Source organism: Trachymyrmex cornetzi, unplaced genomic scaffold, assembly GCF_001594075.2.
Source record: "Trachymyrmex cornetzi isolate Tcor2-1 unplaced genomic scaffold, Tcor1.1 scaffold272, whole genome shotgun sequence".
Classification (NCBI taxonomy): Eukaryota; Metazoa; Arthropoda; class Insecta; order Hymenoptera; family Formicidae; genus Trachymyrmex; species Trachymyrmex cornetzi.
In genome coordinates this window covers 261,710-289,546 of record NW_017297394.1, presented here as the reverse complement: position 1 = coordinate 289,546, position 27,837 = coordinate 261,710, and the positions used below count along the sequence as shown (strand labels likewise).

The 27,837-nt window shown below is 29.9% G+C and overlaps 3 protein-coding genes across 3 annotated transcripts; all 3 read left to right on the top strand.

Moving 5' to 3' along the window:
• Nucleotides 1-77: 77 nt before the first annotated feature.
• On the top strand, nucleotides 78-3,334 carry LOC108762025 (odorant receptor 22c-like). Its single transcript, XM_018508824.1, has 5 exons — nucleotides 78-874; nucleotides 1,192-1,291; nucleotides 1,443-1,553; nucleotides 2,688-2,843; nucleotides 3,281-3,334. The coding sequence occupies exons 1-5, from the start codon at nucleotides 78-80 to the stop codon at nucleotides 3,332-3,334; spliced, it is 1,218 nt and encodes a 405-aa protein (XP_018364326.1).
• Nucleotides 3,335-17,349: 14,015 nt separating this feature from the next.
• On the top strand, nucleotides 17,350-20,300 carry LOC108761965 (odorant receptor 82a-like). The gene is made up of 5 exons (XM_018508755.1): nucleotides 17,350-18,152; nucleotides 18,407-18,506; nucleotides 19,108-19,218; nucleotides 19,847-20,002; nucleotides 20,247-20,300. Exons 1-5 carry the CDS (start codon nucleotides 17,350-17,352, stop codon nucleotides 20,298-20,300), a joined length of 1,224 nt encoding a protein of 407 aa, XP_018364257.1.
• A 1,896-nt stretch (nucleotides 20,301-22,196) lies between these two features.
• LOC108762024 (odorant receptor 85c-like) lies at nucleotides 22,197-27,014 on the top strand. The gene is made up of 5 exons (XM_018508822.1): nucleotides 22,197-22,999; nucleotides 24,730-24,829; nucleotides 24,977-25,087; nucleotides 26,526-26,681; nucleotides 26,961-27,014. Exons 1-5 carry the CDS (start codon nucleotides 22,197-22,199, stop codon nucleotides 27,012-27,014), a joined length of 1,224 nt encoding a protein of 407 aa, XP_018364324.1.
• The last annotated feature ends 823 nt before the right edge of the window (nucleotides 27,015-27,837 follow it).

The following is a 27,837-nucleotide window of genomic DNA, read 5'->3' as shown; positions in this document are numbered from 1 at the left end:
TTCTTCATATTCTGGCACAATGAGTTGTCTATTCGTGGCAGTATAAGCAGTACACCGTGTGCCTTCGTGCAGTGATCATGTCAAATTTCAAACGTGCGCCAGAAAGCGACATACCAAAAAAACATATCGATTACAGTTTACAAATTAATCGATGGTTTCTGAAACTAATCGGTGCGTGGCCACAAATAAATGCGCCAAGTTCAGTGTACAAAATCATGATATTACTACAAATTTTTGTTTGTTCAAGCGTGATAGCAGTCACAACGATACCGTGCTTGTTATATGTGTTATTTGAGGCAGATAATATCAAGCAAAAACTGAACGCCGTGGCACCACTGCTTCACAGAGCTATGGGCTCGATACATTACTGGGTGCTGCTCAAGCGTAGTCATGACATTGACAAGTTAATACGACATATGGAAGCAGATTGGAATCTCATACAAAGGATTGACGAACGTGAAGTGATGCTGGAACATGCCAAGTTTGGCCGCTACATTGTCATAATCTGTGCGGTGTTTATGCAGGGCGGTTTGTTTCTGTTTAGCTTAGGGAGATCGATGAAAACTACAACCATCATCATTGGCAACGAGACTTTTAAGACGCATCCAACAAGTTGTCCGATTTACAGCAAGATCATCGATACGAGATTTAGCCCTGTGAATGAAATCGCATTAATTCTGCAAAACGTAACAATGTTTGTAGCGAGTTTCTCTACTGTTGGCGCTTGCAGTTTGGCTGCTGTCTTCGCAAAACATGCTTGTGGTCAACTGAATGTGCTGTATGCGTGGCTACATGAACTTGTTGAAAATCAGAAGAGAAATGATACAAATCAAAAATTGGCTGCAATCGTAGAACATCATTTAAGAACACTGAGGTATTTTATGCACAAACACTGTTAAAAAATATCAATTAATTTCTTGTTTGGATATGGGCAAACAAATCCTTGGTTGATTCAACTAAATGGGTTTCTCAGTTTACAAAGCTTATATGTCAGAATTTTCAAATCTTATAACAATTTAATCGTTAATTAATCATGTGAAATAATTATTTTTGTTAAAATAAAAATTAATTAATTTTCTTTTTCTAAATCACTAAAAGAGATCTTGTCATTGTCTTCATGAAAAGTATCAATTCAATATATATATAACTTATTTACGAAAAATAAAAGTTTTATTGCATTATACATTTCAGTTTTATATCACGTGTGGAAAGTATTATGCACAAAGCTTCTCTTGCAGAATTAATGGGATGCACGATAATCTTGTGTTTAATGGGATATTATACTATTATGGTAGGGTAACTATCATAAAAATGTGAAAATCTTATAAAATACAGTTAAATGTCATTCATTTATGAAACGCAAATATATTGCTATTCTATTACAAGATGTGTACTGAAAATCGTATAAAATACGATAAAAATAAGATTATTTTAACTTTTAGGCTTGGGAAACGTTCGATACCGCCAAAATAACATCTTACGTCGTTATATATTTATCGATGGGTTTCAATATTTTTATATTTTGCTACATCGGAGAGATTATTACAGAACAGGTCGAGAATAGAAAGATATTGAAATCGAGAAATATCAGATTTTAATATTTTTTGGTAATTCAGTCAATGACCGCATACAGTACAATATTTTAATGCAGGTGGAAGTTTTTTTTGCTGAAGTAAGACTACTCCCCTAGATCTAAAAATATAATCCTATCAGCGCGAAGAAAACTACCAAAATGCAAAATAAACAAATGCGGTTTATGCCTTTAATATTTTTATGGATTTATATTTAAAACATATTAGAGTAAGGATTTATAAAATAATGAATAATTACTGAGCGCTTACTGATCTGTTTTGTCTGCTGAACGCAGCCAATAGAAAAGCGTATAATAAAATATATTTACAGAAAAAATAATACAATTAATTAGGGGAAAGCAGGATAAGATGACGAAGTGGAAAAGATAACCAGTTTTTAATATTAGTTACATTACAAGTTAATAACAGTTAACGAGCCGGTATTGAATTCTCTCATTAAAAACTTTGAATAATAATAAAACATCTCTTATATCTCGTCTCTTGTATTGTTTGATTTCAATACTTCCAGAAAAGAAGATAATATAATAAGAAATATTTAGGATGCACTCATATGTGGTTCATTGCTGTTAGTTTATAAATAATGAAATAATTGCAACAAATATTTTTACTTTTATTATAAAACCACAGTATAGTATAATAGTATAGATAAGAATGTATAGAATATCATAACAATATTCTTTATTATTTACCTTGCAATATTTTTATTAAATGAATACAATGATTGCAAGCAACATTTTTATTAAATAGCACACAATGATTGCAAGCAAGATGACTTTCAGTAGTGAGCAAGATTATAAAATTGACATTCTTAAAACATGAATTTTCCAAAAATCTAATTACTTATTTAACATATTTATTTAACATATAGTTTATTTTACATATGATATCTAAGCCTTTAGTAAATCTGAAAAAAAAACCATTCTTTTTATGTCATCATAGAAATAAAGAAGGATCAATAAGCCTTAAGATATTCTTACCCCTACTTTCCCCTACCTAATTTTTAATGTGAAACCAAATATTTCTCTTTAACATTATACTAATTTACACCGTCAAATTCTTTTCATAGAAAATGTAAATCTTCTGTCAATTTGTTAGTGCAAACGTGTTGGGGAAATGGCATATATGAGTGACTGGTATAATCTACACCACAAAACTGCACGGGGTCTCATTTTGATTATTGCTCGATCGAATAACGTAATTAAAATTACAGCGGGAAAGTTATTCCATTTATCCATCGCAACTTTTGGTGATGTAAGTAATGCACATATACTGTTACTTCCTTTGATTAATAAAAAATATCTTTCTTTTTGGTTAATAAATTATATATTTCTTGTAACGCTTTTTAGGCTTTCACAGATATTATTTTCAAAGATATCAGAAGGTTTGCGGATTATCGCCGTATTTTTATCCATTGCTAATACCAATAATAGATAAAAACATAAAAATAATCTACAAAAGCTTTTGAAATCTTTGATACTTTCCTTGTACTTTATTTCAAACTATGATCATTTTACAACAATTATACTGTCCAATTAAACTTTATGTTTAAAAAACTCATATATTCTATTATACGCATGTATTTAAATTCAATGTTAAATTTTAATAAATTTATAAACTTGTAACTTTTAAAATGTAATGTATATTATTTTTGCTTTCTGCGGAAACAAGTAGATATATTGTTATTCCAGGTAATTAAAACTTCCATGGTCTATTTAAATTTTTTGCGAACAATGACTATGTAAAAAGTGGTTACGTGAAATGTAAGTTAAGAAATATATACATTATATATTTTATATAGAACAAATTATTAAAATTATGTAACCTGAAAAAAATATTTAATAATTTATTGCACAAATTTGAAATTAAAAATCAGTGACCTTAAAGTCATTAATACGAAGATTTTTAGGAAACGTTTACAATCATTTTCCCTTCACGACGAAATTCTTATAAAGAATTCCAATTTTGGCTGGGCTTATATTCTGTTGGTTTATTGGTAAAAATATTACGTATTCATGTATATACAAATCTTAAGAACATAACAATATCAGATATATTACATGATTATGAAATTCTTATAACAGAAAACTACAAAGAGATAGCCCTATATTCTGTATGAAACACTATGCATTAAAAATTAATAAATAAATTCTATGATTACGTCAAAATCGACATGAGTCATTAATATATAATTTTTAAATATATATTATACAATATCTTATGATCTTTGTCATGCTTATGATAATTTCCATTTGAGAAGTACTAATTTCTTATAAGAAATAGAAAATCGATTGAATAATACAAATAAGAGAAAACATGAAGGCTTAATTTTCATATATATGGAAATTATATATTTATCATTTTAACAATAGAAGAAATATAAGACTGTATATAACCGAATAAAGACAAACATATCAGGTATAGTTAAAGTACATCATTTCTACGAATTTATTCTCTTCGTGACACGCGATATTCTATTTCCATAATTGGTACTATAAATTCGCGACAAACAATTATTGATCGGAAATGTAACCCTTTCGAAGCAAGTTATAACATCATCAGGTTGTTTATCAAACTTTTTCGAGGGCTTGCTTAGGTGCTACTTTACATTCAACTCTGGCATAATGAACTGTCCATTTGTGAGAGCGCATCACGTACTTTCATAAAGTGACCATGCTAAACATAGATTGATAGTGTATAGTAGGAAGCGTCGAACTGAACAAGTATGACGACTGCAGTTTGTAATTGTATATATTGATTGTTTGTTATAAAAGATTACAAGTAAGTATATTGTCATCTAAGCGGAAAACGGAAATATGTAGGAAAACAAAAATTAAAAATTTGCTGATGTATTTTAGATTATTTCCTTATACAGTTATGTTTCAAAATCATATATTTTTATCATTTATACTAATTTTTAGTTCAAAATAACTTAATCTTATCGTCATTAATAAATAATAAAACTTTTGAAATTTATTCTGTTAATCAATATAAGAAATATGTTATATATATAAAATGTATTATCAAATAAAAAAAATCTGTTAAAGCACTTTCATTTCTGCAAATCTATCTTTACATTCTTTATAACACGCGGTATTCTCTCAGACTTCGGACAATTGAATCTCTGGATGAATAATTATATTGACTAAATACATACCCATCTCAAAGTAATGTTTTATAATGTTAGATTTATCAAACCCTTTTGAAGATTGGCGCAGGCACTTCTTCGTATTTTCTGGCACAATGAGTTGTCTATGCGTGATAGTATACCGTGTGCTTTTGTGCAGTAATCATGTCAAATTCCAAATATGCATTAGAAAGTCACAAACTAAAGAAACATATCGATTACAATTTACAATTTAATTAATGGTTTCTCAAACCAATCGATGCGTAGCCTCAAATAAATGCGTCGAGTTTAGTGTACAAAATCATGATATTACAAATTTTCATTTGCTCAAACACAACAACAACCGTAACAATCTTGTGCTTTGTTATATGTTATTTAAGGCAGAAAATATCAAGCAAAAATTGAATGCCATAGGATCACTGTTTCACAGTTATAAGCTCGAAACATTATTGGGTATTGTTCGAGCACAGCGATGACATTCGCAATACGACATATGGAAGTAGATTGAAGTCTTGTACAAAGGATTGACGAACGTAAAATAATGTTGCAACATACAGTTTAGCCGTTTCGTCGCTAAAATTTGTGGAGCAATGATACATGGCGATTTCTTCCTGTTCAGCTTCGGAAAATTACTGCGACCATCATCACAGTAATGAAACTTACAATGTATCCGACGACTTGTCCGATTTACAGAAAAATTATGATGGATAAATACAAAATTTAGCCCTGTGAATGAAATCGTATTAATTCTGCAGGACCCGACAATGTTTATAGAGAGTTTCTTTGTCATCGGTACTAGCAGTTTAGCTGCTGCCTTCCTGATACATGCTTGTGATTAGCAGAACGTATTGTATATACGGCTAAATGACTTGTTGAAAATCAGGAAAAAGGAAACGAAAATTGGATGTTATTGTAAAACATGTAAAAGGATATTAAGGTATTTCACACGTACACACCATTAAGAAATATACCCATCGTATGTCTCAGAATTTTCAAATCTTTTAGAATAATTTAATTATTAATTAAAAATATTTTTGTTAGAATGAAAGTAAATTCATTTTCTTTTTTTGAATTACTAAAAGAGTATCTTGTCATTTTATTCAAGAAAAGTATTAATTTAATATGAGGATAACTTTATCAAAATAATTCTTTTACATTTTTAATAAGATTTTATTCGGACCAACAAGAATTAAACAATAAGTATAAGCATATTCAAGCCTATGACGGTCAAAGCTAGATCTTTTTTGCTTAAATAATTCCCAGTGAATTATTTATATCCTATATAGTACATGCATATATATCATATTTTTGTAGTTATTCAAATTGCGCGCCGAAATTTTTCCGGACTTTATCTAACGCAATTAAACTACTGCAATAATATCACAAGTTAAATTAAATTGACAACGTGCTGAAAACCTTAAATAAATTTATTGCGAAAAATATTATTTCGGCCGGGACTAATGACCTCGGTGGTCTAATGGCTTAGGACGCTCGTACGGAATACAAGAGATTCGGGTTCAAGTCCCGGCCGAGGTAATATTTTTCGCAATAAATTTATTTAAGGTTTTCAGCACATTGTCAATTTAATTTAACTTGTGATATTATTGCAGAAGTTTAAATGCGTTAAAGTCTGGAAAAATTTCGGCGCGTAGTTTGAATAACTACAAAAATATGATATATATGCACATATATAGGATATATGTATATATATAGGATATAGATAATTCACTGGGAATTATTTAGGCAAAAAAGATCTAGCTTTGACCGTTATAGGCCTGAATATGCTTATACTTAGACTTTTACATTTATTTCGATTTTATATCACGTGTGAAAAGTATTATGCACAAATCTTCTCACGCAGAATTAATGAGATGCACGATAAGTTTCTGTTTAATTTGATATTACACTATTATGGCCAGCGATCATAAAAACATAAAAAACTTATTAAACATACCTATATATAATTTATTTATAAAAATTAAAACAATGCTATTTTTCTATAAAATACAGGATGTTCCACCTAATTCGTGCATCTGAAGTATATCTCTTATCTGAAATATCTGAAATCTTGGTTTTTATGATAGGAAAAAATATTTCAGATGAAAGTGGAACGGTTTCAAGGAGGTCATATTGTCTTTCTTTTAAGTGGAGATGCCAACAAGATATAACGGTCACCTCCATTTTTTTAAATGGAATTGTATAATTTTTTTTACATAATGATTCCTCTTATTATTTTGCATATAAAAGTATTAAGATAGAAGTATTAAAAAATTAATAGTTCACGAGATATTTTATATTTCATTGTGGCTTTATACATATTGACATAAAATATTAAATAATTCGTAAACTATTAATGTTTTTTTTGATAATCGTACCTTGATACTTTTATGAACAGAATAATAATGAGATAAATTAATTGGTGGAAAAAAACACATAGTTGCTTATTTAAAAAATTATTTTTTAAAAAATTTATGCAAAGTGGATAATTTTTAAATAAACAATTATATGTTTTTTTTCATCAATTGATTCATCTCATTATTCTGTTCATAAAAGTATCAATGTATGATTATCAAAACATTAATAATTTACGAGTTATTTAACATTTTATGTCAATATGTACCACGATAAAGTATAAAATATCTCGTATTGGTTTTTTATGTTACTACCTTAATACTTTTATATGCAGAATAATTAGAGGAATCATATTGTGTAAAAAAATCGTACAATTCCATTAAAAAAAATGAAAATGACCCTCATATTTTTTTGGCGCCTCTTCCTAGAAGAAAGAAAATATGACTAAAATACGTCCCCCTTGAAATCGTTTCACTTTTATCTGAAACATTTTTTCTTATCATAAAAACCAAGTGAAATATTTTAGACGCTCAAGTTAGGTGGGACACCCTATACATATATAGTATAGAGAATCACACATAAATTATATGATAAAAATATATTTTAATTTTTAGGCTTGGGAAACATTCGATACAGCAAGAATAACATCTTATTGAATTTATCGTTGTACTTCAACATCTTTATATTTTGCTACATCGGAGAGATTATATCGCAGAACAAGTTAAGAATTATTATAAAAGATATTGAAACTAATATATTTCAATTCTTAACTCTTAACGAAATTTCGGTATCGTTATGTTGTCGTTGCGCAGTTTCTTTACTATACATACTGAGAGCTTTTGCAATAACGTGAATTCAGATACGGTGAACACTAAAGTCACGTTATCCTTTTCTTCAGTAGATGTTAAAAAGAAGATAATCTGATCTTAGCATTCACCGTATTTGGATAAACGGTATTGCAAAAACTCCCTATTATCTGCGCAACGATAACATGACGATACTAATCTGTCATTAAGAGTAACAGAATCGGTGTAATTGAAATGTCAGATTTTGATATTCTTTAATAATTCAGTCAATGACCGCATTCAATATATAATGGGTGCATCCAGAAGCGACGACGACCGCTCACTGAGCGCTCACTAAGTAAAAAAGGGATCACTGAGAGAAAGGATTTTGTTAATTTAGCAAGCCACCAGTACCTTTAACCGGTGATAGGTAAATATGTAACAACAAATTATGTTGTTGTGATTGCTGCTAGTCTGCGATACTAACCAATTATTAGTAACAGAAACAAACTATATAGAATCTAACCTATCTTTTGGATAGACTTTAGCTCATTTACATAGAATTCGTAGATGATCGTGGAGTCTTAAGTTGTAAGAAACCGATCAAGCACAGTCAAATATAGGGAGAATACTTGACTAGGATTAATCAATTTCTTACGATTTGAGACCCTGCAACCGTCTACGACTTTTATATATATATGATCCTCTTATTTGCTAGCGATACTATTGATTATTTGTTACATTGACGAATTAATTTGCAATCGTAACAAATCGATTGTTTTTTTAACAAATATCACATTTGCTTTCCCTTGATTTGTTCCTATAACAAAACCTTTTCTCTCAGTAATTAATCTATTATTAATATGTTTATTTATTATAATTCATAACGTAGAATAACTTTATCTATTATAGATAATATCATATTTCTTACTTATTTTTTTTATTACTGTTTATTATTTCTCTAATGCTGTGTTTAGGCCGTAAGGTTATGTAGCGCTCAGTGAGCGATGGAGTGACTTAAAATTACGCTCCACCGCTCACTGAGCGCTACATAACCTTACGCCCTAAACACGGCATTAGAGAAATAATAAACAGTAATAAAAATAAGTACGAAATATGATATTAAAGATTATCTTTAGTAGATAAAGTTATTCTACGTTATGAATTGTAATAAATAAACATATTAATAATAAATTAATCCCTTTTTTGCTCAGTTAGCGGTCGTCGCTTCTGATTGCACCCAATGTTTTATTTACATTTGTTATAGAGGTTTTCTTCGTTGAGGTAGAAGTAAAATTATTTCACACTACATCTAAAAGTATAATTCAATCAGTAAAAATAGCAAAGGAAACTATCAAATTGTAAAATAAATGAACGCGGCCATTGAAGCCTATTTTTGCGATTTTTCAATAGAGCTATGTTATTAGAAACGTATTATAATAAGATATCATATTATAATAAAGAACTACTGAACTGTTTTGTCTTTTTAACACAGTTACGTTCAGAAAAAAAGTGAATATAATATTTTTATATTAATTGAAAAAAATATAATTATCTAACTTTTAACGAACCTGAACATTTATTTTTAATATCTTATTAATATAATTGTTAAATTCTTTTCATATAACTGTGCAAACATGTTGGGGGAATGACATATATGACTGATTGATTGATATAATCTACATCACAAAATTGCACGTGGTTTTATTTTGATTATTGCCCGATCGAATAACGTAATTAAGATCACAGCGAAAACGTTCCATTTATTCATCGCAACTTATGATGATGTAAGTAATGCACATATACTGTTGCTTCCTTTGGTTAATAAAAAAATAGTTATTCATTATTTTTAAAACGTTAAATAGATTTAATTATACGAGTGTATATGATGTAAAATTTCAAATTTTAATCTATCTTATAGAATGACACATATTGATTTGCATTGTGTAAAAACAAGCATATTGTTCCAGGTAATTAAAACTTCTATAGTGTATTTAAATTTTTTGCGAACAATGACTATGTAAACATGGTTAGTGACCCATATGTTAAAAAATATACATAATATTATTTTGTACGTTAAATACATCTCAAAAATAAGATTTAGTAAATAAAATCAATGATTATGTTAAACCTGATATTATGAATCATTAAATTACTTTTAAATATACAGGATGTCAGGAAAAAACCGCAAAATGTTTCGTGGGTAGAACAGACTATACTGACAATGAGTCGGAAAGTCCGGTACGATTTTGCAAGTTTCCCCAATAGTTAATGAGATATTAATCCTTAAAGATAGCCGAATACGCGCGCACAGCCGGCCTACTGCTGCGAAGCGTATACGCCTACCGATCGCTTGGCAAGCAGACCGTGGGGAGCGGGGACTGCCTGGCAAAAGCCCCGGCCCCCGCGACAGGCTTATAAGCCTCGGTGCTCTTAGGACGCTCGTACGGAATACAAGAGATCCTGGTTCAAGTCCCGGCCGAGGTAATATTTTTCGCAATAAATTTATTAACAGTTTCAACATATTAACATCTTTATAATATGATGGTAACATCAAATTATTAAATTGCTTGTCAATTTAATTCGCGATTACTAGAGTAGTTTTAATTGCGTTTATAGTCCGGAAAAACAATTCGGCGCACATTTTGAAAAGACTACAATATGGTACATATGCAAGTACATATATAGTGTATATTAGTAATTCATGATTGAATTATTTATAGCAATGAAGGTCCAGCTTCGACCGTAATAGGCATTTTTCTAGTATTGATTGTTCTCACATATGCAGTCTAAAATAAAGATTTTTAATATTGTTTATATTTAATTTCCACATTCATGGGTATTTTAAATCGAAGCTTCTTTTCACTTTTTCCGCAAATATAAATTATGATTCATATATGATTTTAATTATTTTCTTTTTAACCAAACGATGAACTATATAGAATCTAAATATGTAAACGAAAGAACATTTTGATAAGAATTTTAAAAGTTATGTTCAAAACTGTAAATAAAAGAGTTTTACAGGAAAATGCCAAAAATTTTAAGCGGAGAAGCTATGTCTGAAACTTGTCTAAAATTTTTAGAGCAAAGCGTTCTGTCTGAAGTACAAAATCTGAAGTACTGAACTTCATCAATACCGATGAACAAAAGTTCGAAGTTTTTCTACGTACAATTTAAAACTCCACAGTGGTATATATCAACCGTAAGTATCATTATTAGTACAAAAGTGTTAATTATGTTTAGACCCGATTAAAATTTTCGCTCGGAACCAAAAGATACGTAGCAATAATCGAAGATTAATGATGTTAATAATTTTATAATTATATTGTAAACATATGTATGTACACAACTTAATATATACTTTAAGTCTTTAAGCAAGAGTTAAATAAAATTAATTATAATGAAAAAATAGCCTAGTGTTATTGGCCACCAAATTATTCAAAAATTTAAGGATCATATCATGCTGATTTCCACACACACACACACACATGTATCCATTTGTAATATTTTCTTTATTTCATGCAGATATTATATTTCTTTATTTCATGGTATCAACTAAGCATAACTTAAGCGCAATTTTTTAAATACATAATAAATTCTTATTATTGTAACTTTTATCATTTACAAATAATAAAAATCAATTAATTTAATCTGATGTTGATCAATATATGAAAAACGTAATTAAAATATATTATCGAATCAAAATATCCGTTAAGCTGAAGCACTTTCAATGACACTTTCACGAATCTTCCCTGTTCACGACACGCGATATTCACTCAGACTTCGGGCAATAGAAACTCTCCACGAGCAAATATATCGACTGAAAATATCCGCTCTTCTTAGAATAAGGATGCTATATGGATTGACATTTTTCGTGTAACGTGTAGGGGAAAGTGGGCGAATTGTGCGCACCTAAGGGATATTTGTTTTCTTGGGATGGTTTTCTAAGATCAAAGCGATATAAATATAGAAATAGAAACTATAAACATTCTTCTACCATTGCGTATTCTTATCTTGAACATATTTTCATTCAACAAGGTTGTATTTGGCAAAAAGGAAAAAAACGGAAAAGCGAAAAAATTTCTCGCGCGTCGGGTAATTATGGGTAAAACAAAAGTCGTAAGAAATTAATGAATTGTGGAATGTCGACATAGAAATCAGAACATACATTCATTATATTGCAGTATAAATATATATTAAATATGTTTTAAATGTACATTGTATATATTAAGAAAAAATACAAAACTAATATAATAATAATGCACATAGGCTTTGGCAAAATGAAATAGCAAAATAAAATAGTAATGCCAAAAAGAAACGAAAAAACTAGTGCTAGTCATACAGTATATGGAAAATGGGTAATTGTGCGCATTTTAAAATGCTTGCGCACAGTTGCCCGCCGCAACCTGACTCGGTACGAAATACGATTATTTCAACAATTCCTAACCAAACTTAATAAATAACAGCTCAAAAGATGCACATAATAATGTACTTTAATAACATATACACACACAATTTTAAACAAACAAATTAAAAATACGAACTTACCACCTTATTTTCTGAATGCTAAAATAACAAGAAAAGATGTAATTTCACTTTTTTGTATTTCTCTGGCTAGTGATGTATTTACGTCGTATCTTTTGTAGTTATATCTTAAGAGGACGACTTCCTGCGTAAAAATTTCGCCACGGTGATGTCTTCATCTATTGGAAAAGTACCAAACCAGGATGCGCACAATTACCCGCTGCGCACAGTTCTCCCGCTTTCCCCTACTATGGAACCAGTCAGAGGCGTTCCGCGCTTTCTGCAGTTAGACGGAATTGAATGTTCCCTTGGTTACGATACGAATTACAAAAATAAAAATACTAATTCATATGAAAGGATCTCGTTTACAATGTTAAGCCCATGACACATACAAGAATGTAAGGCCGTAACACGCAAGCAGTAAGTGAATTGACCAATCACAGTAGAGACCGTAAGGCCAGTAGCGAATCCAATGTTATGATTTCCTTACTGATTACGTCTTACGGATTTTCTATGTGTTTCCGACTTTAGACCGATTATTAAAACTCTTCTGAAGAGTTCTCGGCGCAGGTACTTCAGAGTACGAATCCATTCGTTATTCATTCGTGCAGTATATCATTTTCGCATTCCTGTGTTATTAATCTACATATATTACAGTTCTTTTCGTGATTAATAAGTAAATTAATGAAGTATTATCGCTCATTATACTGCTTTGCCATCATATTAATGTTAGTTTAGACTGTCTATCGTCTTTAACAAGAAAATGAATATATTAGATGTTTAACTTAATTCCTGCCGTTTTTCGTCTCCAAAATTGATTTGTTTCGAAGGGAAATATCTTAATCAAAGTATTATTAATAAAGTATTATTAATTAGTAATAAAGTAGAAAATGGAAGAAATTACTTTGATTAAGGTATTCATTCATTTTCCCTTCGACACAAATCAATTTTGGAGACGAAAAACGGCAGGAATTAAGTTTAACACCTAATAGCTCATAGTAAATTTTTTAATTACTCTTGACATGTACAGTGAGAACAAAAAGTATTCGCACAAGGAAATTTTTTTATAAAAAAAAGTCTTATTTGTAGAAAATAAACATTAATTAGCAATTTTATACAATGAATACATTCTGTTCTAACATATACAAATGAGCTTCGCATGTATTTCTGATATTATAAGCTAAATTTCTCGACTGTACGAATACTTTTTGAGTATCCAAACAATGTAACTTTCAATTTTTACTTATTTTTCAGATAATATATTTTCTATATTTTCTATAATTAATACATATCTTTTTGGTATACATATATAATTTTAAGAAACATACAGTCTATTTTGTACTTTATGAATAAATTGTTAATTACCCAGCAAGAAACGATCATCAATTAAACGTCGAATCAACGTCAATTGATGTTGAAATCATCGTATCGATATCGATTCGACATCAATTCGATAACTCATTTCTTGCTGGATAATATTTAATTTTTAAAAATAAAGTTTTTTTAAAAAATATTTTCTCTGTACGAAAACTTTTTGTACTCACTATAGGTACACATCAAAAAGATACAGAAATAGGTGTAGATAGTATAAAATAACGTTAATATAGTAACAAAGAAGTATAATGAACGAAAATATTTTATTCGTTTACTTTTCGCCATAAAAAGGGCTCAGTATATTATAGTGTGGTATTTAGACAAATAATTAATTAAGCTTTTATGAATTGAATTTTTATTCATATAATTATTTTTGATATTTCTAACGATTATACGATACAAAAAAATTTAAACGAGCTAACAAGATGACAATGACTAAATTTATTCTTTCTATGATATATGTATATACGTGGACGTTTCAGACTTTACTTAGCCTTCTTCAGCGACGCAAAGAATTAGTTAAACATAATATATAAAAAGAATTATTCAAGGATCTCATCTCACAAAATTTGGTATCATAGATCTTTCCTCAGTAAAGTCCGAAACGTCCACGTGTATACACATATCATAAAAAGAATATACAAAATAAATTTAGCCATTGTCATCTTGCCAGCTCGTTTAAATTTGTTGACCTCTATATTTTGTGATTTATTAATGTTTTGCAACTTTATGAGCGTACGTTATAACATTTAACTTTTTAATAAAAAAAGTTGTTGGAAATCGAATTGGGGCTAAAAAATGGGTCAAAAAATTTATTGACTCATAAGTGAATCAATAAACACAAATTTTTTAACTGCGTAGGCATGAGAAATACTTGATACGGCAAAAATAGCATCTTATCTTTTTGTACACGTATCAATATAGGTTATAATATTTTTATATTCTGTTACATCGGAGGAATTGTCACAGAACAGGTAATACGTAAAAATTTTAAATATACTGAAACAAAAGAAATCAATATTTTAATATTTTCTTCACAATGAAGTCAATATTTTAAGAAAAGAATAAAATATGAAAAAATTTTTATTAAATTATAATTTATTAAAATAAAATTGTCTCATTTTTAACAAATTAAAATATTTTTGTTTTCTTTAACATTATTTAATTTAATCCAAATTATCAAATTCTTATACTCATACAAAATTTTATGTCAAATTAGTGCAAACTTGTCGGAGAAATGGCATATGACTGATTGGTATAATCTACATCACACATCAGCACGTGGTCTCATTCTGATTATTGCTCGATCGAATAACGTAATTAAGATCACTGCAGGAAAGTTATTCCATTTGTCCATCGCAACTTTTGGTAATGTAAGTAACGCAAATATATTGTTTCTTCCTTTGGTTAATAAATTGTATTTTTCTTGTACTTTATTAATTTCAAATTATGATTATTTTATAATAATTGAACTTTAATTAAAATATCCGTATTTTCAATTATATAAGTGTGTTTGATTTAAGAAATAAAATTTTAAAAAATCTATAAATGTCTAATTTAGAGAATTTGATATATATACATTTTTTTACTTTCCACAGAAACAAGTATAGTGATGTTTTAGGTAATTAAAAATTCGATGGAATATTTAAATTTTTTGCAATAACTATATAAAAGATGATTATGTAAAAGATAAGTGAGGACATATACGAACTATACATATATATATTTATTATACATCAAATTAATGTATCCTAAAAATAAAGATTTAACCACTTATTGCACAGAAATTAGAAATCACCGACTTCAAAAATATTGGTATAGAGATTTTCAGATATCATTTGTCATTAATTTCCTTCGAGAACATAAATTACTTATTAAAATTCAAATTTTGGATGGAATTATGCTCTTAAGTCCAATTAGGCGACTTATTATTTGCGATTAAATTCGAAATACACTGTTAAATCTATAATGTCAAAAACCTAATGTGAGTCGCCACTGCTCCTACTTAATCATATAGTTATTTTATACTAAAATAATGCTTATATTTTGATACTATATAGTGTCAAATTTAATTATCGTTTTAGTAAAAAATAACGATATGTTTAGTAGTAGCATTGGCGACTTACATTAAGTTAAATTTGACACTATGGATTTAACAGTGTAGAATTCTATTTATAATTTCGAGTGTTAGACGACACGCAAAATTAAAGCATAGGAAATATTTGAAGAAGTCAAATATGCAGAAAATATGTAGCAATTATACATATTTTATGAATATATCTATTTTACTTCTTCAAATGTTTTCTATATCACGCGACAAAATTATAAATAGAATTCTGTTCCCAATTTGGTCGTAAATTATAGATCGTATAAAGTAAAATTTATGATATACTGTTAAAATAAAATAATTACATAATCATGTTGTTCATATTATAAGAGGAAACATAATGACATCAAATATATATAATTACACAAACAATTATGCGATTATGTGTAAAACATAAAAAAATTTCAAAAAGATATAGGTATCTTATACATTATATTATATAGGACACTACGCGCGCAACAAATGCAAATTAATAAATAAAATTAATAATTATATATATCAAAATCAACATTATGAATCATTATTGTTATTAATATACTTTCAAAGATATATACTAATATTTTATAATTTTTTTCATAAATGCCACAATAATTCAAATCAGATTTCTGAACCATCCTGTATAAGTACCTACAAAATCTGTACTACTGAACCTCCACAATTCAGCGATCAATAAAGGTTCAAAGTTTTTTTACGTACAATTCAGAACCATCGTAACATCAACCATATATAAGTGCCAATCGATTAACATTTTTGCTTGAATCGAAAGATCCATGGCTGTAGTTGAAAATTAATAAATTAATTAATTACTTTATGATTACATTCACTACTTAATATAAATTAAACCAGAAGTTAATGAATAAAATTAATTGTAATGTTAGAATGATTTACAGAGTTATTGGCCATCAAATTATGCAAAAATTCAAGCAATATATATTTCTGATTTCCATATATATATATATATATATATATAAATATGTTTTCTACATTTCATGATAATGTAACTTTCATGATTATTAATAATAAAAAACTACTAATTTATTCTGTTAATCAATATACATATAAAAAACATGATTATAATATATTATCTAATCAAAAAAGCCTGTTAAATTGGAGAACTTTCAGTGTCAATTACACGAATCTTTCCTTACAACGTTCCTTACAATATGCAATATTCAGACTTCGGGCAATAGAAACTCTCAACGAGCAAATACATCGATTGAATATACGCTCCTGTCCAAGTAAGGGTACTTCTATGGATTGATATTATCCGCGCAGCCAATCAGAGACGTTCCACGTTTTCTATTACGGAACTGAATATCCTTATTGGTTACGTGATACGTGTTGTAAAGAAAATATCAGTCCACATGGAAGCTTTATAATGTTAGACCGATCATCAAACTCTTTTAAAGATTGGCGCAGGCGCTTCTTCATATTCCAGTACGATGAGGTGTCCATCCATGGCAGTACAGTGTGTGCTTTCGTGCAGTGATCATGTCAAATTCCAAATGTACTCCCAAAAAAGAGGGATCAAAAAAACACATCGATTACAGTTTACAATTTAATCGATGGTTTCTCAAGCCAATCGGTGCGTGGCCAAAAATAAATACATCGAGTTCAGTGTGTAGAATCATGGTATTACTTCAAATTTTCATTTGTTCAAGCATAATAGCAGTCCCAACGATACCGTGTTTATTATATGTGCTATTTGAGGCAGAGAATATCCAGCAAAAACTAAATACCATGATGCCACTAATCAACAGATTTATGAGTTCGATGCATTACTGGGTGTTGCTCAAACGTAGAGATGATATTCATAAATTGATACGACATATGGAAATAGATTGGAATCTCGTGCAAAGGATCGACGAACGTGAAGTGATGTTACAACATGCCAAGTTCGGTCGTTTCATTACCATAATCTGTGGTATAATGCTGCAGGGCGGTTGCCTATTGTTCGCCCTAAGACAATCAATGAAAACTGCTACCATCACAATTGGCAACGAGACTTTTATAACGCATCTGACAACGTGTCCGATTTATAGCAAAATCATCGATACGAGATTTACCCCTCTGAATGAAATTGCGTTGGTCCTGCAAAACCTGGTAATATTAGTGATAAGTTTTTGTACTGCCGGTGGTTGTAGTCTGGCTGCTGTCTTCGCGATACATGCTTGTGGACAGTTGAACGTGCTATACGCGTGGCTACATAAATTAGTTGAAAACAATGCGGAGGAAAATGATAAAGCTGAACAAAAACTAGCTGCTATCGTAGAACATCATCTAAGAATATTAAGGTATTTTACAAGCAGTCACTCGGTAAAAAAAAGTACACATCTTCTATAGTACTCTATAAGGAACTTCTAAATTACCATTCAAATTAATAATCAACAATTAAAAAATCGATGTTTACGTTAAAATTAGGATAAATTTATTTTCAATTCTTGTGGATTAAGAAGGAAGTTCGTTGTGAATTGTGATCATGAAAAGCATAAGTTCAATGAACCGATGAAAGAAATTTTACTGCGTTATATACATTTATACGTTTCAGTTTTATATCACAAGTGGAAAGCATTATGCATAAAGCCGCTCTTGTGGAATTAATGGGGTGCACGATAATCATGTCCTTACTTGGATATTATACTATTATGGTACGCTAGAAATGTAAGAAAGTCTTGTTAGACATATCAAAATATTTATTCACAAGAAAGCAAATATCGCAATTCTACTACAAAACATATATTAAAAACGTTAATTTATACAATAAAGACAAGCTCATCTAATTTTTTAATTTTACATAGTAAAAAATATTTTGGATTTGTGTTTAAAAATCGGTCGTTGACAAGGTATTGTGTAGAATTTTTAACATACTCACGTGTTAATTTAACATAATGTTATTATGTTGTTTGAACATTTCGTATTAAATTGGTGGATACAATAATTATTAGTATTAAAGAAGCAATATTTATGAATAGGTTAATGTATAATAAACAACGAAGTTTTAAAACGTAAATTTTAAAATAAATGAATTAAATATATGTATTAATTTAATATATTGTAAATGTTAGTATCATTCAAGAAATATATGTTCGCAATTTGATTTAACATTGTATTAAAGTGATTTTGTGTGAAATTTTATATAACAATTGCATTACTTTATAACATACTTGTGTTACAACACAAAAAATTTGAATCGATCGTTCGGCACTTAAAATACGTTGTAAATTTAATACAAATTTTCCAACTGCGTAGGCTTGGGAAACACTTGATACAGCAAAAGTAACATCTTCCCTTATTGTATATTTATCGATGGGTTTCAATATATTTATATTCTGCTACATCGGAGAGATCATCACAGAACAGGTTAAGAATTAAAAGATTGAAACCAGTACCTCAATTCTGTGACTCTTAATGATATTCGATATCGTTATGTTATTATTGTTTTTACAATATCTGATATCTGTGTAGCAATAACATAATGGTACAAATCTGTCGTTAAGAGTTATAAAATCGAGATACTGAAAATGATTTTGGTAATTCAGTCAATGACCGCGTTCAATACACAATATTTCATTTGCAAGTATTAGAAGTTTTCTTCAATGAGATATGAAACTATTTTTCTCTAGATCTAAAAAAATAATCCTATGCGCATTGCAGAGAAAACTGCAAAATAAATGAACGTGGCCATTGGTTTCTGTCTTCAATTTTTCAATAATGATATTAGAATTATAAATGTATTATAATAAGGAAGCATGTTATAAACAATCATTAAGCGCTTATTGAACTGTGTTGCCTGCTAAACGCAGGTAATATTTTTAGAAGAAAGTGGAGTATATATATATATATATATATATAATACTCTTATATTAATAGAAAAAATTTAAAAGTATAATTACCTAACTTTTAACAAAACTGAATACTTATTTTAACATCTCATTAATCTGACTGTCGACTTTTCATAGAAAATTTAACTCTTATGTCAATTTATTAGTGCAAACTTGTCGGGGAAATGGCATATATGACTAACTGGTATAATCTACATCACAAAACTGCACGTAGTCTTATTCTGATTATCGCTCGATCAAATGATGTAATTAAGATCACAGCAGGAAAATTATTCCGTTTGTCTATCGCAACATTCGGTAATGTAAGTAATGCAGATATATCTCTCTCTCTCTTTCCATTGTTTCGTTAAAGAATGAATTAATTTTCTATATATTTTATTAATTGCGAATTATGATCATCTTATAAAAATTGGACTATTGAATTGAATCCATTATGTTCATACATTTAATTATACGAGTATGATTTAAAATTTAAAAGTTTAATTTATTTTATAGATAATAGTATATATTGCTTTACATTGTGTAAAAACAAACATGTTGTTTCAGGTAATTAAAACTTCTGTGGTATATTTAAATTTCTTGCGAACAATGACTACGTAAAATGATTAGTGAAACATACGTTAAGAAATATGCATAATATATATTTTGTAGAATAAATAAATACACCTTGAAAATAAGTTTTAGTAAATAAAATCAAAGATTATATAAAACATGAGATTATCAGTCATTAAATTATTTTTAAATATATACACATATAATATTCTATAATTTTTCTTATAATTGTTATTGTAATATCTATGTTGAAAAGTACCACACACAATTTTCATTTTTATCGAAATTTTATGTTTGCCCTTTCTAACAGTAAGAGAAACAGTATGACTGCATAATCGAATAAAAAACAATATAGATTCCTAGAAAGCGCATTCATGTTTACGAATTTATTCTCCACTTGACACGCAATATTCTTTCTAAGGGTAGTATTACAGATTCGCGACAAACAATTATTGATTGAACGTGCTACCCTTCCGAAGCAGTTGTAATATCACGTTATTCATCCAACTTTTTCGAAAGTTTGCTCAGGCTCTACTTCATATTCAACTCTAGTACAATGAACTACCCATTCGTGAAGAGCATTGCGTGCTTTCATAAAGTAATCATACTGAACATACAGTGGGTGCTTTTCATTTCATGGCAAATCGACATCATTCTGTCTTTGTTACTCATGGAATACAAAAGAAAATACGATTGTGTCAATTAGTGGTCTTATAATAATACACTACACTGTTGTCCAACACTGGTGTCGTTTGCGTTACTGAATGGAAAGCACCTAATGTGTGACAGGAAGCGTTGGATTAAATAAACATGACGATTGCAATTTGCAATCGGATATGTGAATGTTTTTCTTATATTATTATGACTGAGAGTATTCTTACCTAAGCGTAGGACAGAAACGTAGTGGTAAAATTTTAAAAGTTAAGTCGAAAACTGTAAGCAAGAGCTTTACAGAAAAATTCATAAAAAACGTGTCCAGAGAAGTTTTATTCTAAAACTCGTATTTTTACAGCAAAGCGTTCAGTTTGAAGTACAAAATCCGTAACATCGAACTTCTATAATATGGATGAACAAAAGTTTGAAGTTTTTCTACGTACAATTTAGGACTCTACAGCCATACATATGAATCGTAAGTATGACCATACATAAGTGCCAACATGTTCAGACGTGACCAAAATTTTAGCTCTGGTCAGAAAGATCCGTAGTCAGAGAGGATAATAATGTTAATCATTCTGCATTTACATTTACTTAATATATATATATACTGTGTGTATTTATATATATATATATATATATATACACACACAAAAAAGATGATAAGCAAAATTATAATGTTAGAACTGCACAGAGTAATTAGTTATCAAATTATCCAAACATTTAAGCAATTATTTTTCTGATTCCCCTATATACATTTGTAATATTTTCTATATTTTATAATATTGTAATCTTCATCACTATTTAAAATTAATATGGTTTAAAAAATATCATAAAAGTTTATTAAGTTGAAGCACTTTCAATGTCACTTACACGAATCTTTCCTCAAAATGTTCATGACACGTCATATTCACTCAGAGGGGAATAGACTTCGGGCAATAGAAACTTTCAACCATGATTTCGTTCACTATGCTCTCAACGAGCAAATATATTGATTGAACCTATGCCCGTCTCAGAGTGAGAGTGCTTCTATATGGATTCATTATTATCCTTGCAATGTGTATCGCTTAACCAATCAGAGATGTTTCGCGTTTACTGTTACACGGAACTGAATGTCCTTATTGGTTACGCGGGAGTTGTGAAGGAAATATCAGTCCAAGCGTGTAAGCCCTTTATAATGTTAGGCCGATCACCAAACTCTTCTGAAGATTGACGCAGGCGCTTCTTCAGGTTCCGATGTGATGAGTCGTTCATCCATGACAGTACACTGTGTGCTTTCGTGCAGCGATCATGTCAAATTCCAAATGTGCACTAGAAAGTGACAGATTAAAAAAACATATCGAATATAATTTACAATTTAATCGATGGCTTCTGAAGCCAATCGGTGCGTGGCCACAAATAAATATACCGAGTTCATTATACAAAATCATGATATTACTACAAATTTTCATTTGTTCAAGCATAATAGCAATTACATCGATACCCTGTTTATTATATGTATTATTTGAGGAACAGAACATCAAGCAAAAATTGAATGCCGTGGGGCCACTGATCAACAGATTTGTGAGCTCGGTACATTATTGGGTGTTGCTCAAGCGTAGTGATGACATTCAAAAATTAATACGACATATGGAGACAGACTGGAATCTTATAAAAAGGATCGATGAACGAGAAGTGATGCTGCAGCATGCCAAATTCGGCCGTTTCATTACCATAATCTGCGGGATAATGATGCAAAGTGGTTGTCTATTTGTCGGCTTCGGACAATCGATGAAAACTGCAACTATCATCATCGGCAACGAGACTTTTACAACACATTTGATGACGTGTCCAATTTACAACAAAATCATCGACACGAGATTTACTCCTTTGAATGAGATCGCGTTAGTTTTCCAAAACTTGGTACTATTAGTAATAAGTTTCTGTAATGCCGGTGGTTGCAGTCTGGCTGCTGTCTTCGCGATACATGCTTGTGGTCAGTTAAACGTGCTATACGCGTGGCTGCATGAATTAATTAAAAACAAAGCAAAGGAAAATGATAAAAGTGAAAGAAACCTGGCTACTGTTGTAGAATGCCATCTAAGAATATTGAGGTATTTCACAAGCGAACACTCATTAAAAGCAATACACATCCTTTAATATTCTATAGAAAATTTCTAAATTATCATTTAAATTAATAATTAATCATTAAAAAAATTGATATTTGCGTTAAAGTTAGAATAAATTTATTTCCTTTTTCTTATGTATTGTTAAAAGAGAATTTGTTGTCAGTAGTATTCCATGAGAAGTACAAATACAATATAAAGATAGAATCACAAAATAATCAATTTCTTGAATGATAAGTATGCATGCAGACATGCTTACTCTGATGTATGCTGGAATTCGTTCATACATTGAGCGTTGCATGCAAGAAATCAAATATCGTGGAATTCCACATTTACGATTACTTATTTATAGGGCACGGATATTCGGGCACCTCTTTGTGTGAATGAGTCGGATGCTCGCTGAAATGAGATAGCAACATTTCTCGAGGCCTCTCAAAGCCCGCCGATAGAATCCGAACTATTCGAATATCGTGAGAACCCTTTTCTTCAAAATATACAAAATCTTTAAAGGAAAAATTGGCCTCGATTAATGAAATTGTCAAAAATATTTTTGATGTTTTTACAAAGCCGGAGTTTATTGTAGGCGTTATTCCACCTACTTGTATAAGATAATTTCATATTCTGTTAATCGACACGAGCAAAGTAATAAGCATAAATAATATTTGTATAAATTAAAGTTGTTGGCAGAATACTTCCTTTGCAGGCTGTGTTCCAAAGTTCACTGCCGATGCTGAAAATCTACAGGTTACGTTACGTATATTATATATTTTCAGCACTGGCAGTAAATTTTGGAACACAGCCACGGTGTCAATAGTCGTGAAGATAGGATCTGCCCTGGCGAATTATTTCAATTAATACAAATATTGTTTATGTTTGTTACTTTGTTGGTGTCAATTTACAGAATATTATCTTATATAAGTACATAGAACAATTCTTACAATATAAAGTCGATCCGGCATTATAAAAACATCATAAATATTTTTTTCAATTTCAATTGAATTGTGGTCAATTTTTCTTCTAAAGATATCAGCATTTTGAAGAAAAGCATTCTCACGTGATCTAGAATCAATACAGAAAAATACAGAAAAAAAAATCTCCGCGCTCTGTTTACATTGGGTGTTTTCCAATTGCAATATCCCTTGACACTTTTGTGCACACGGCGACACACAAATTGTGTTCGAATTGCTCATATTCGTCGATATAACACTACGCATCTATACTCAGCCGAGGGCTGTGTAAGCTTGTGTTTTCTAGTTATAATTACTAACCGCGGCGGTTATAAATGAGATTGGAGAACGCTGTATGCAGGCCGACGCTAATTTTTTTATTTAATACAGATGGAGAGAGCTACATTTAATCGAACTCTATCCAAACCAGATCTAAACCATGCACAGCGTACATAATCTGTTCCAATTGAATCATGCACAATGCTACACTTTGTGTATTTCTGTGTATATTTGTGTTAAGATGTGTTAAGCAATTGGAAAGCACCCACTGAGTAGGCTGCACGTCATCCGAGATACTTACATTCGGATAAATCGAGTACAATCGACGGGCTTCGAGTCTTCACGAGAAATGTTGCTATCTCATTTCACTGAGAATCCGACTCGCACGTAGCGATTCTCCACGAGCGTCCCGAGATCGTGCCCGAACATTTGCAACCTACTTAATTACAACAAAATTTTACTGTATTATTTATAAACGTTTACACGTTTCAGTTTTATATCACAACTGGAAAGTATTATGCATAAAGTCGCTCTTGTGGAATTAGTGGGAAGTACGGTAGTCATATGCATGATTGGATATTACATTATTATGGTATGCTAACGACCATAAAAATGAAAACCTTATTAGACATACCTACATGTCATTTACTGATGAAAAGCAAAAACATTGTTACTCTAATATAAAATATATATATATAATCATTATACGATAAAAATAAGCTTATGCTTTAATTTTTAGGCTTGGGAGACATTCGATGCAACAAAAATAACATCTTACGCCGTATTGTATTTATCTTTGTGTTTCAATATCTTTATATTTTGCTACATCGGAGAGATTATCACAGAGCAGGTTAAGAATTAAAACACACTGAAACCAGTAAGCCTTAGAGCCTCTTTCACCAACTCCAATTAACGCTAATCGATAGTTAATTCAATCATCATTAAATTGCTGGCGCATCTAACAATAAGAATTGATCGTATATTAATTTAACCAGAAGTTGGTGAAAGAGACCTTTAACGACAGTTCAGTATCTTTATGTTGTCGTTGTATAATTTTATATATCATATTATTTATGCAACAACAACGAAACGATACCAATCTATCGTTAAAAGGTATCGACATACTGGACACTCTTAATTTTGACATTTTTTAAATAATTATTGATCATGTTCGATACATAATGGTTTAATTGCAAGTGTTAGAAATTTTCTTCGTTGAGATAGACCTATTTCTCTAGATTTGAAACTAATCCAATCAGAGTGTAGAGAAAAAAAACTGCAAAATAAACGCCGCGATTGGCTCCTACTTTTAACTTTTCTATAGGTATATTAATGGCAACGTGCACGTATTATAATAAAGAATCACTTATTGCGCAGCTTTGTCTGCTCAACGCAGTCAATATTTTTATAAAGAGTGTAATGTAATACTCTTAGATTAATAGAAATAAATGCTAAATTGAAATTACCTAACCTTCAACGAAGCCGAATACTTATTTTTAACATTAAAAAAAAAATGACAATAAAAGGCAAATGAGAGTAAGGCGCGGTAATTGGTGCTCAATAATCAATTATAAAATAATGTGTGGTAATATCTTACATAGATGTATTTGAAAAAAACCTATGTTAACATTTGAACGTTTCTGTCAACATTTAGGGTCATCTCCTCGGTGCAATATATAAGTTCAGAACAAAACAGCGTGGAGATTTCCTTGCATACTCAGCTATAGACCGAATAACAGCTCTGATGTAAGTTTATATTCATTCAGTTTGGTACCATGTCAAAGATAAAATGTAAAATTACATATCCTAAGAAGGATTAAACCTGCAAGAGAGTTTTTTGTAATTTTATCTTAATTTTGAATAACCAGTTTATCTAATAAGGTTCAATCCTTCTTAGGATACGTAATTTTACATTTCATCTTTGACATGGTACCAATTTGAATGGATAGAAACTTACATCACAGCTGTTACACGATCTGCAGCTGAGTATGCAAGGAAATCTTCACACTGTTTTGTTCTGAACTTATATATTGCGCTGGGGATGGCCCTAAATGTTGAGCGAAACGTTCGAATGTTAACATAGGTTTTTTGCAAATACATCTATGTAAGATATTACCACATATTGTTTTATAATTGATTATTGCGCACCAATTTCCGCGCCTTACTCTCATTTGCCCTTCATTGTCATTTTTTGAAAGTTATTAATAAGTTTTTTATTTATTTAACATTTTATTAACCCAATTATTAAATTCTTTAATACAAATTTTACTTTTGTGTCAATTTGTTAGTGTAAACTGGTTGGGGAAATGGCATATATGACTGACTGGTACAATCTACATCACAAAACCGCACGTGGTCTCATTCTGATTATCGCCCGATCAAATGATGTAATTAAGTTTACAGCAGGAAAATTATTCCATTTATCTATCACAACTTTTGGTGATGTAAGTTATACAAATATACCTTCCCTTTATTAATTTCATTAAATAGTAAACAAATTTTCTATATATTTTATTAATTATATGAATTATAATCTTCTTAAAAGAAGTGGATTGCTGAATAGAATTAATTATCTATTATGATTATGTCCATACATTTAATTATATGAGCATGCAAAATTTAAAATTTGAAATGTATCTTATAGAATGTATCTTATTTTAATGTATCTTGTAGAATGATATATACTGCTTTGTATTGCGTAAAAATAAGCATGTCTGTTTCAGGTAATTAAAACTTCTATGGTATATTTAAATTTCTTGCGAACAATGACGATGTAAAACATGGTTAGTGAAACGTAAAGAAATATGCGTAATATATATTTTGTAGAATACATAAATATATCTTGAAAATAAAATTTAGTAAATAAAATCAATGTTTGTGTAAAATCTGAGACTATCAAATCAAATTATTTTTAAATGTCTCCTATAATTTTCTACAATTTTTCTTTCTTATGTGTTATTATTTCTATATATATACTGAAAAGTACTCATTTTTACTTATAGCGAAATTTTATATTTACTAGTTTTAAAAATATAAGAAGCATGGATACAATCGATTGAAAAAGAACATATCTGGTAATTACAGTAAACTTTTTCTTCTCGTGACACGCAAAATTATCTTTGCATAATTGGTATATAACTTCTTGGCGAACAATTATTGATTGGATATGTAATCCTTTCAAAGCAGTTGTAATATCACGTTATTCATCCAACGTTTTCGAAAGTTTGCTCAGGCTCTACTTCACATTCATCTCTGGTACAATAAACTACCCATTCGTGACAGCGCATTGTGTGCTTTCATGAAGTGGTGATACTGAAAAAATGCTAATATCGGGTGCTTTCTATCTGGTGACACAAATCGACACAACATCGTCCCATTTTTCATTTTTTACATATAAAGTATCAATGACAGGACGATGCTTGTGTGGCAGCAAGTGATTAATCAAATATGCCAAGTGAAGTTTGGAATCAGATACACATTCTTTTTCTTTATATACAGGGTGTCTCAGACCACCCATATTCTCCTTTTATCTTGGAAACAGCATTTTCGAAAAAAAAGTTCCAAGCAAAAGTTGTGGGGTTCTAAATGATCTATTTAGTG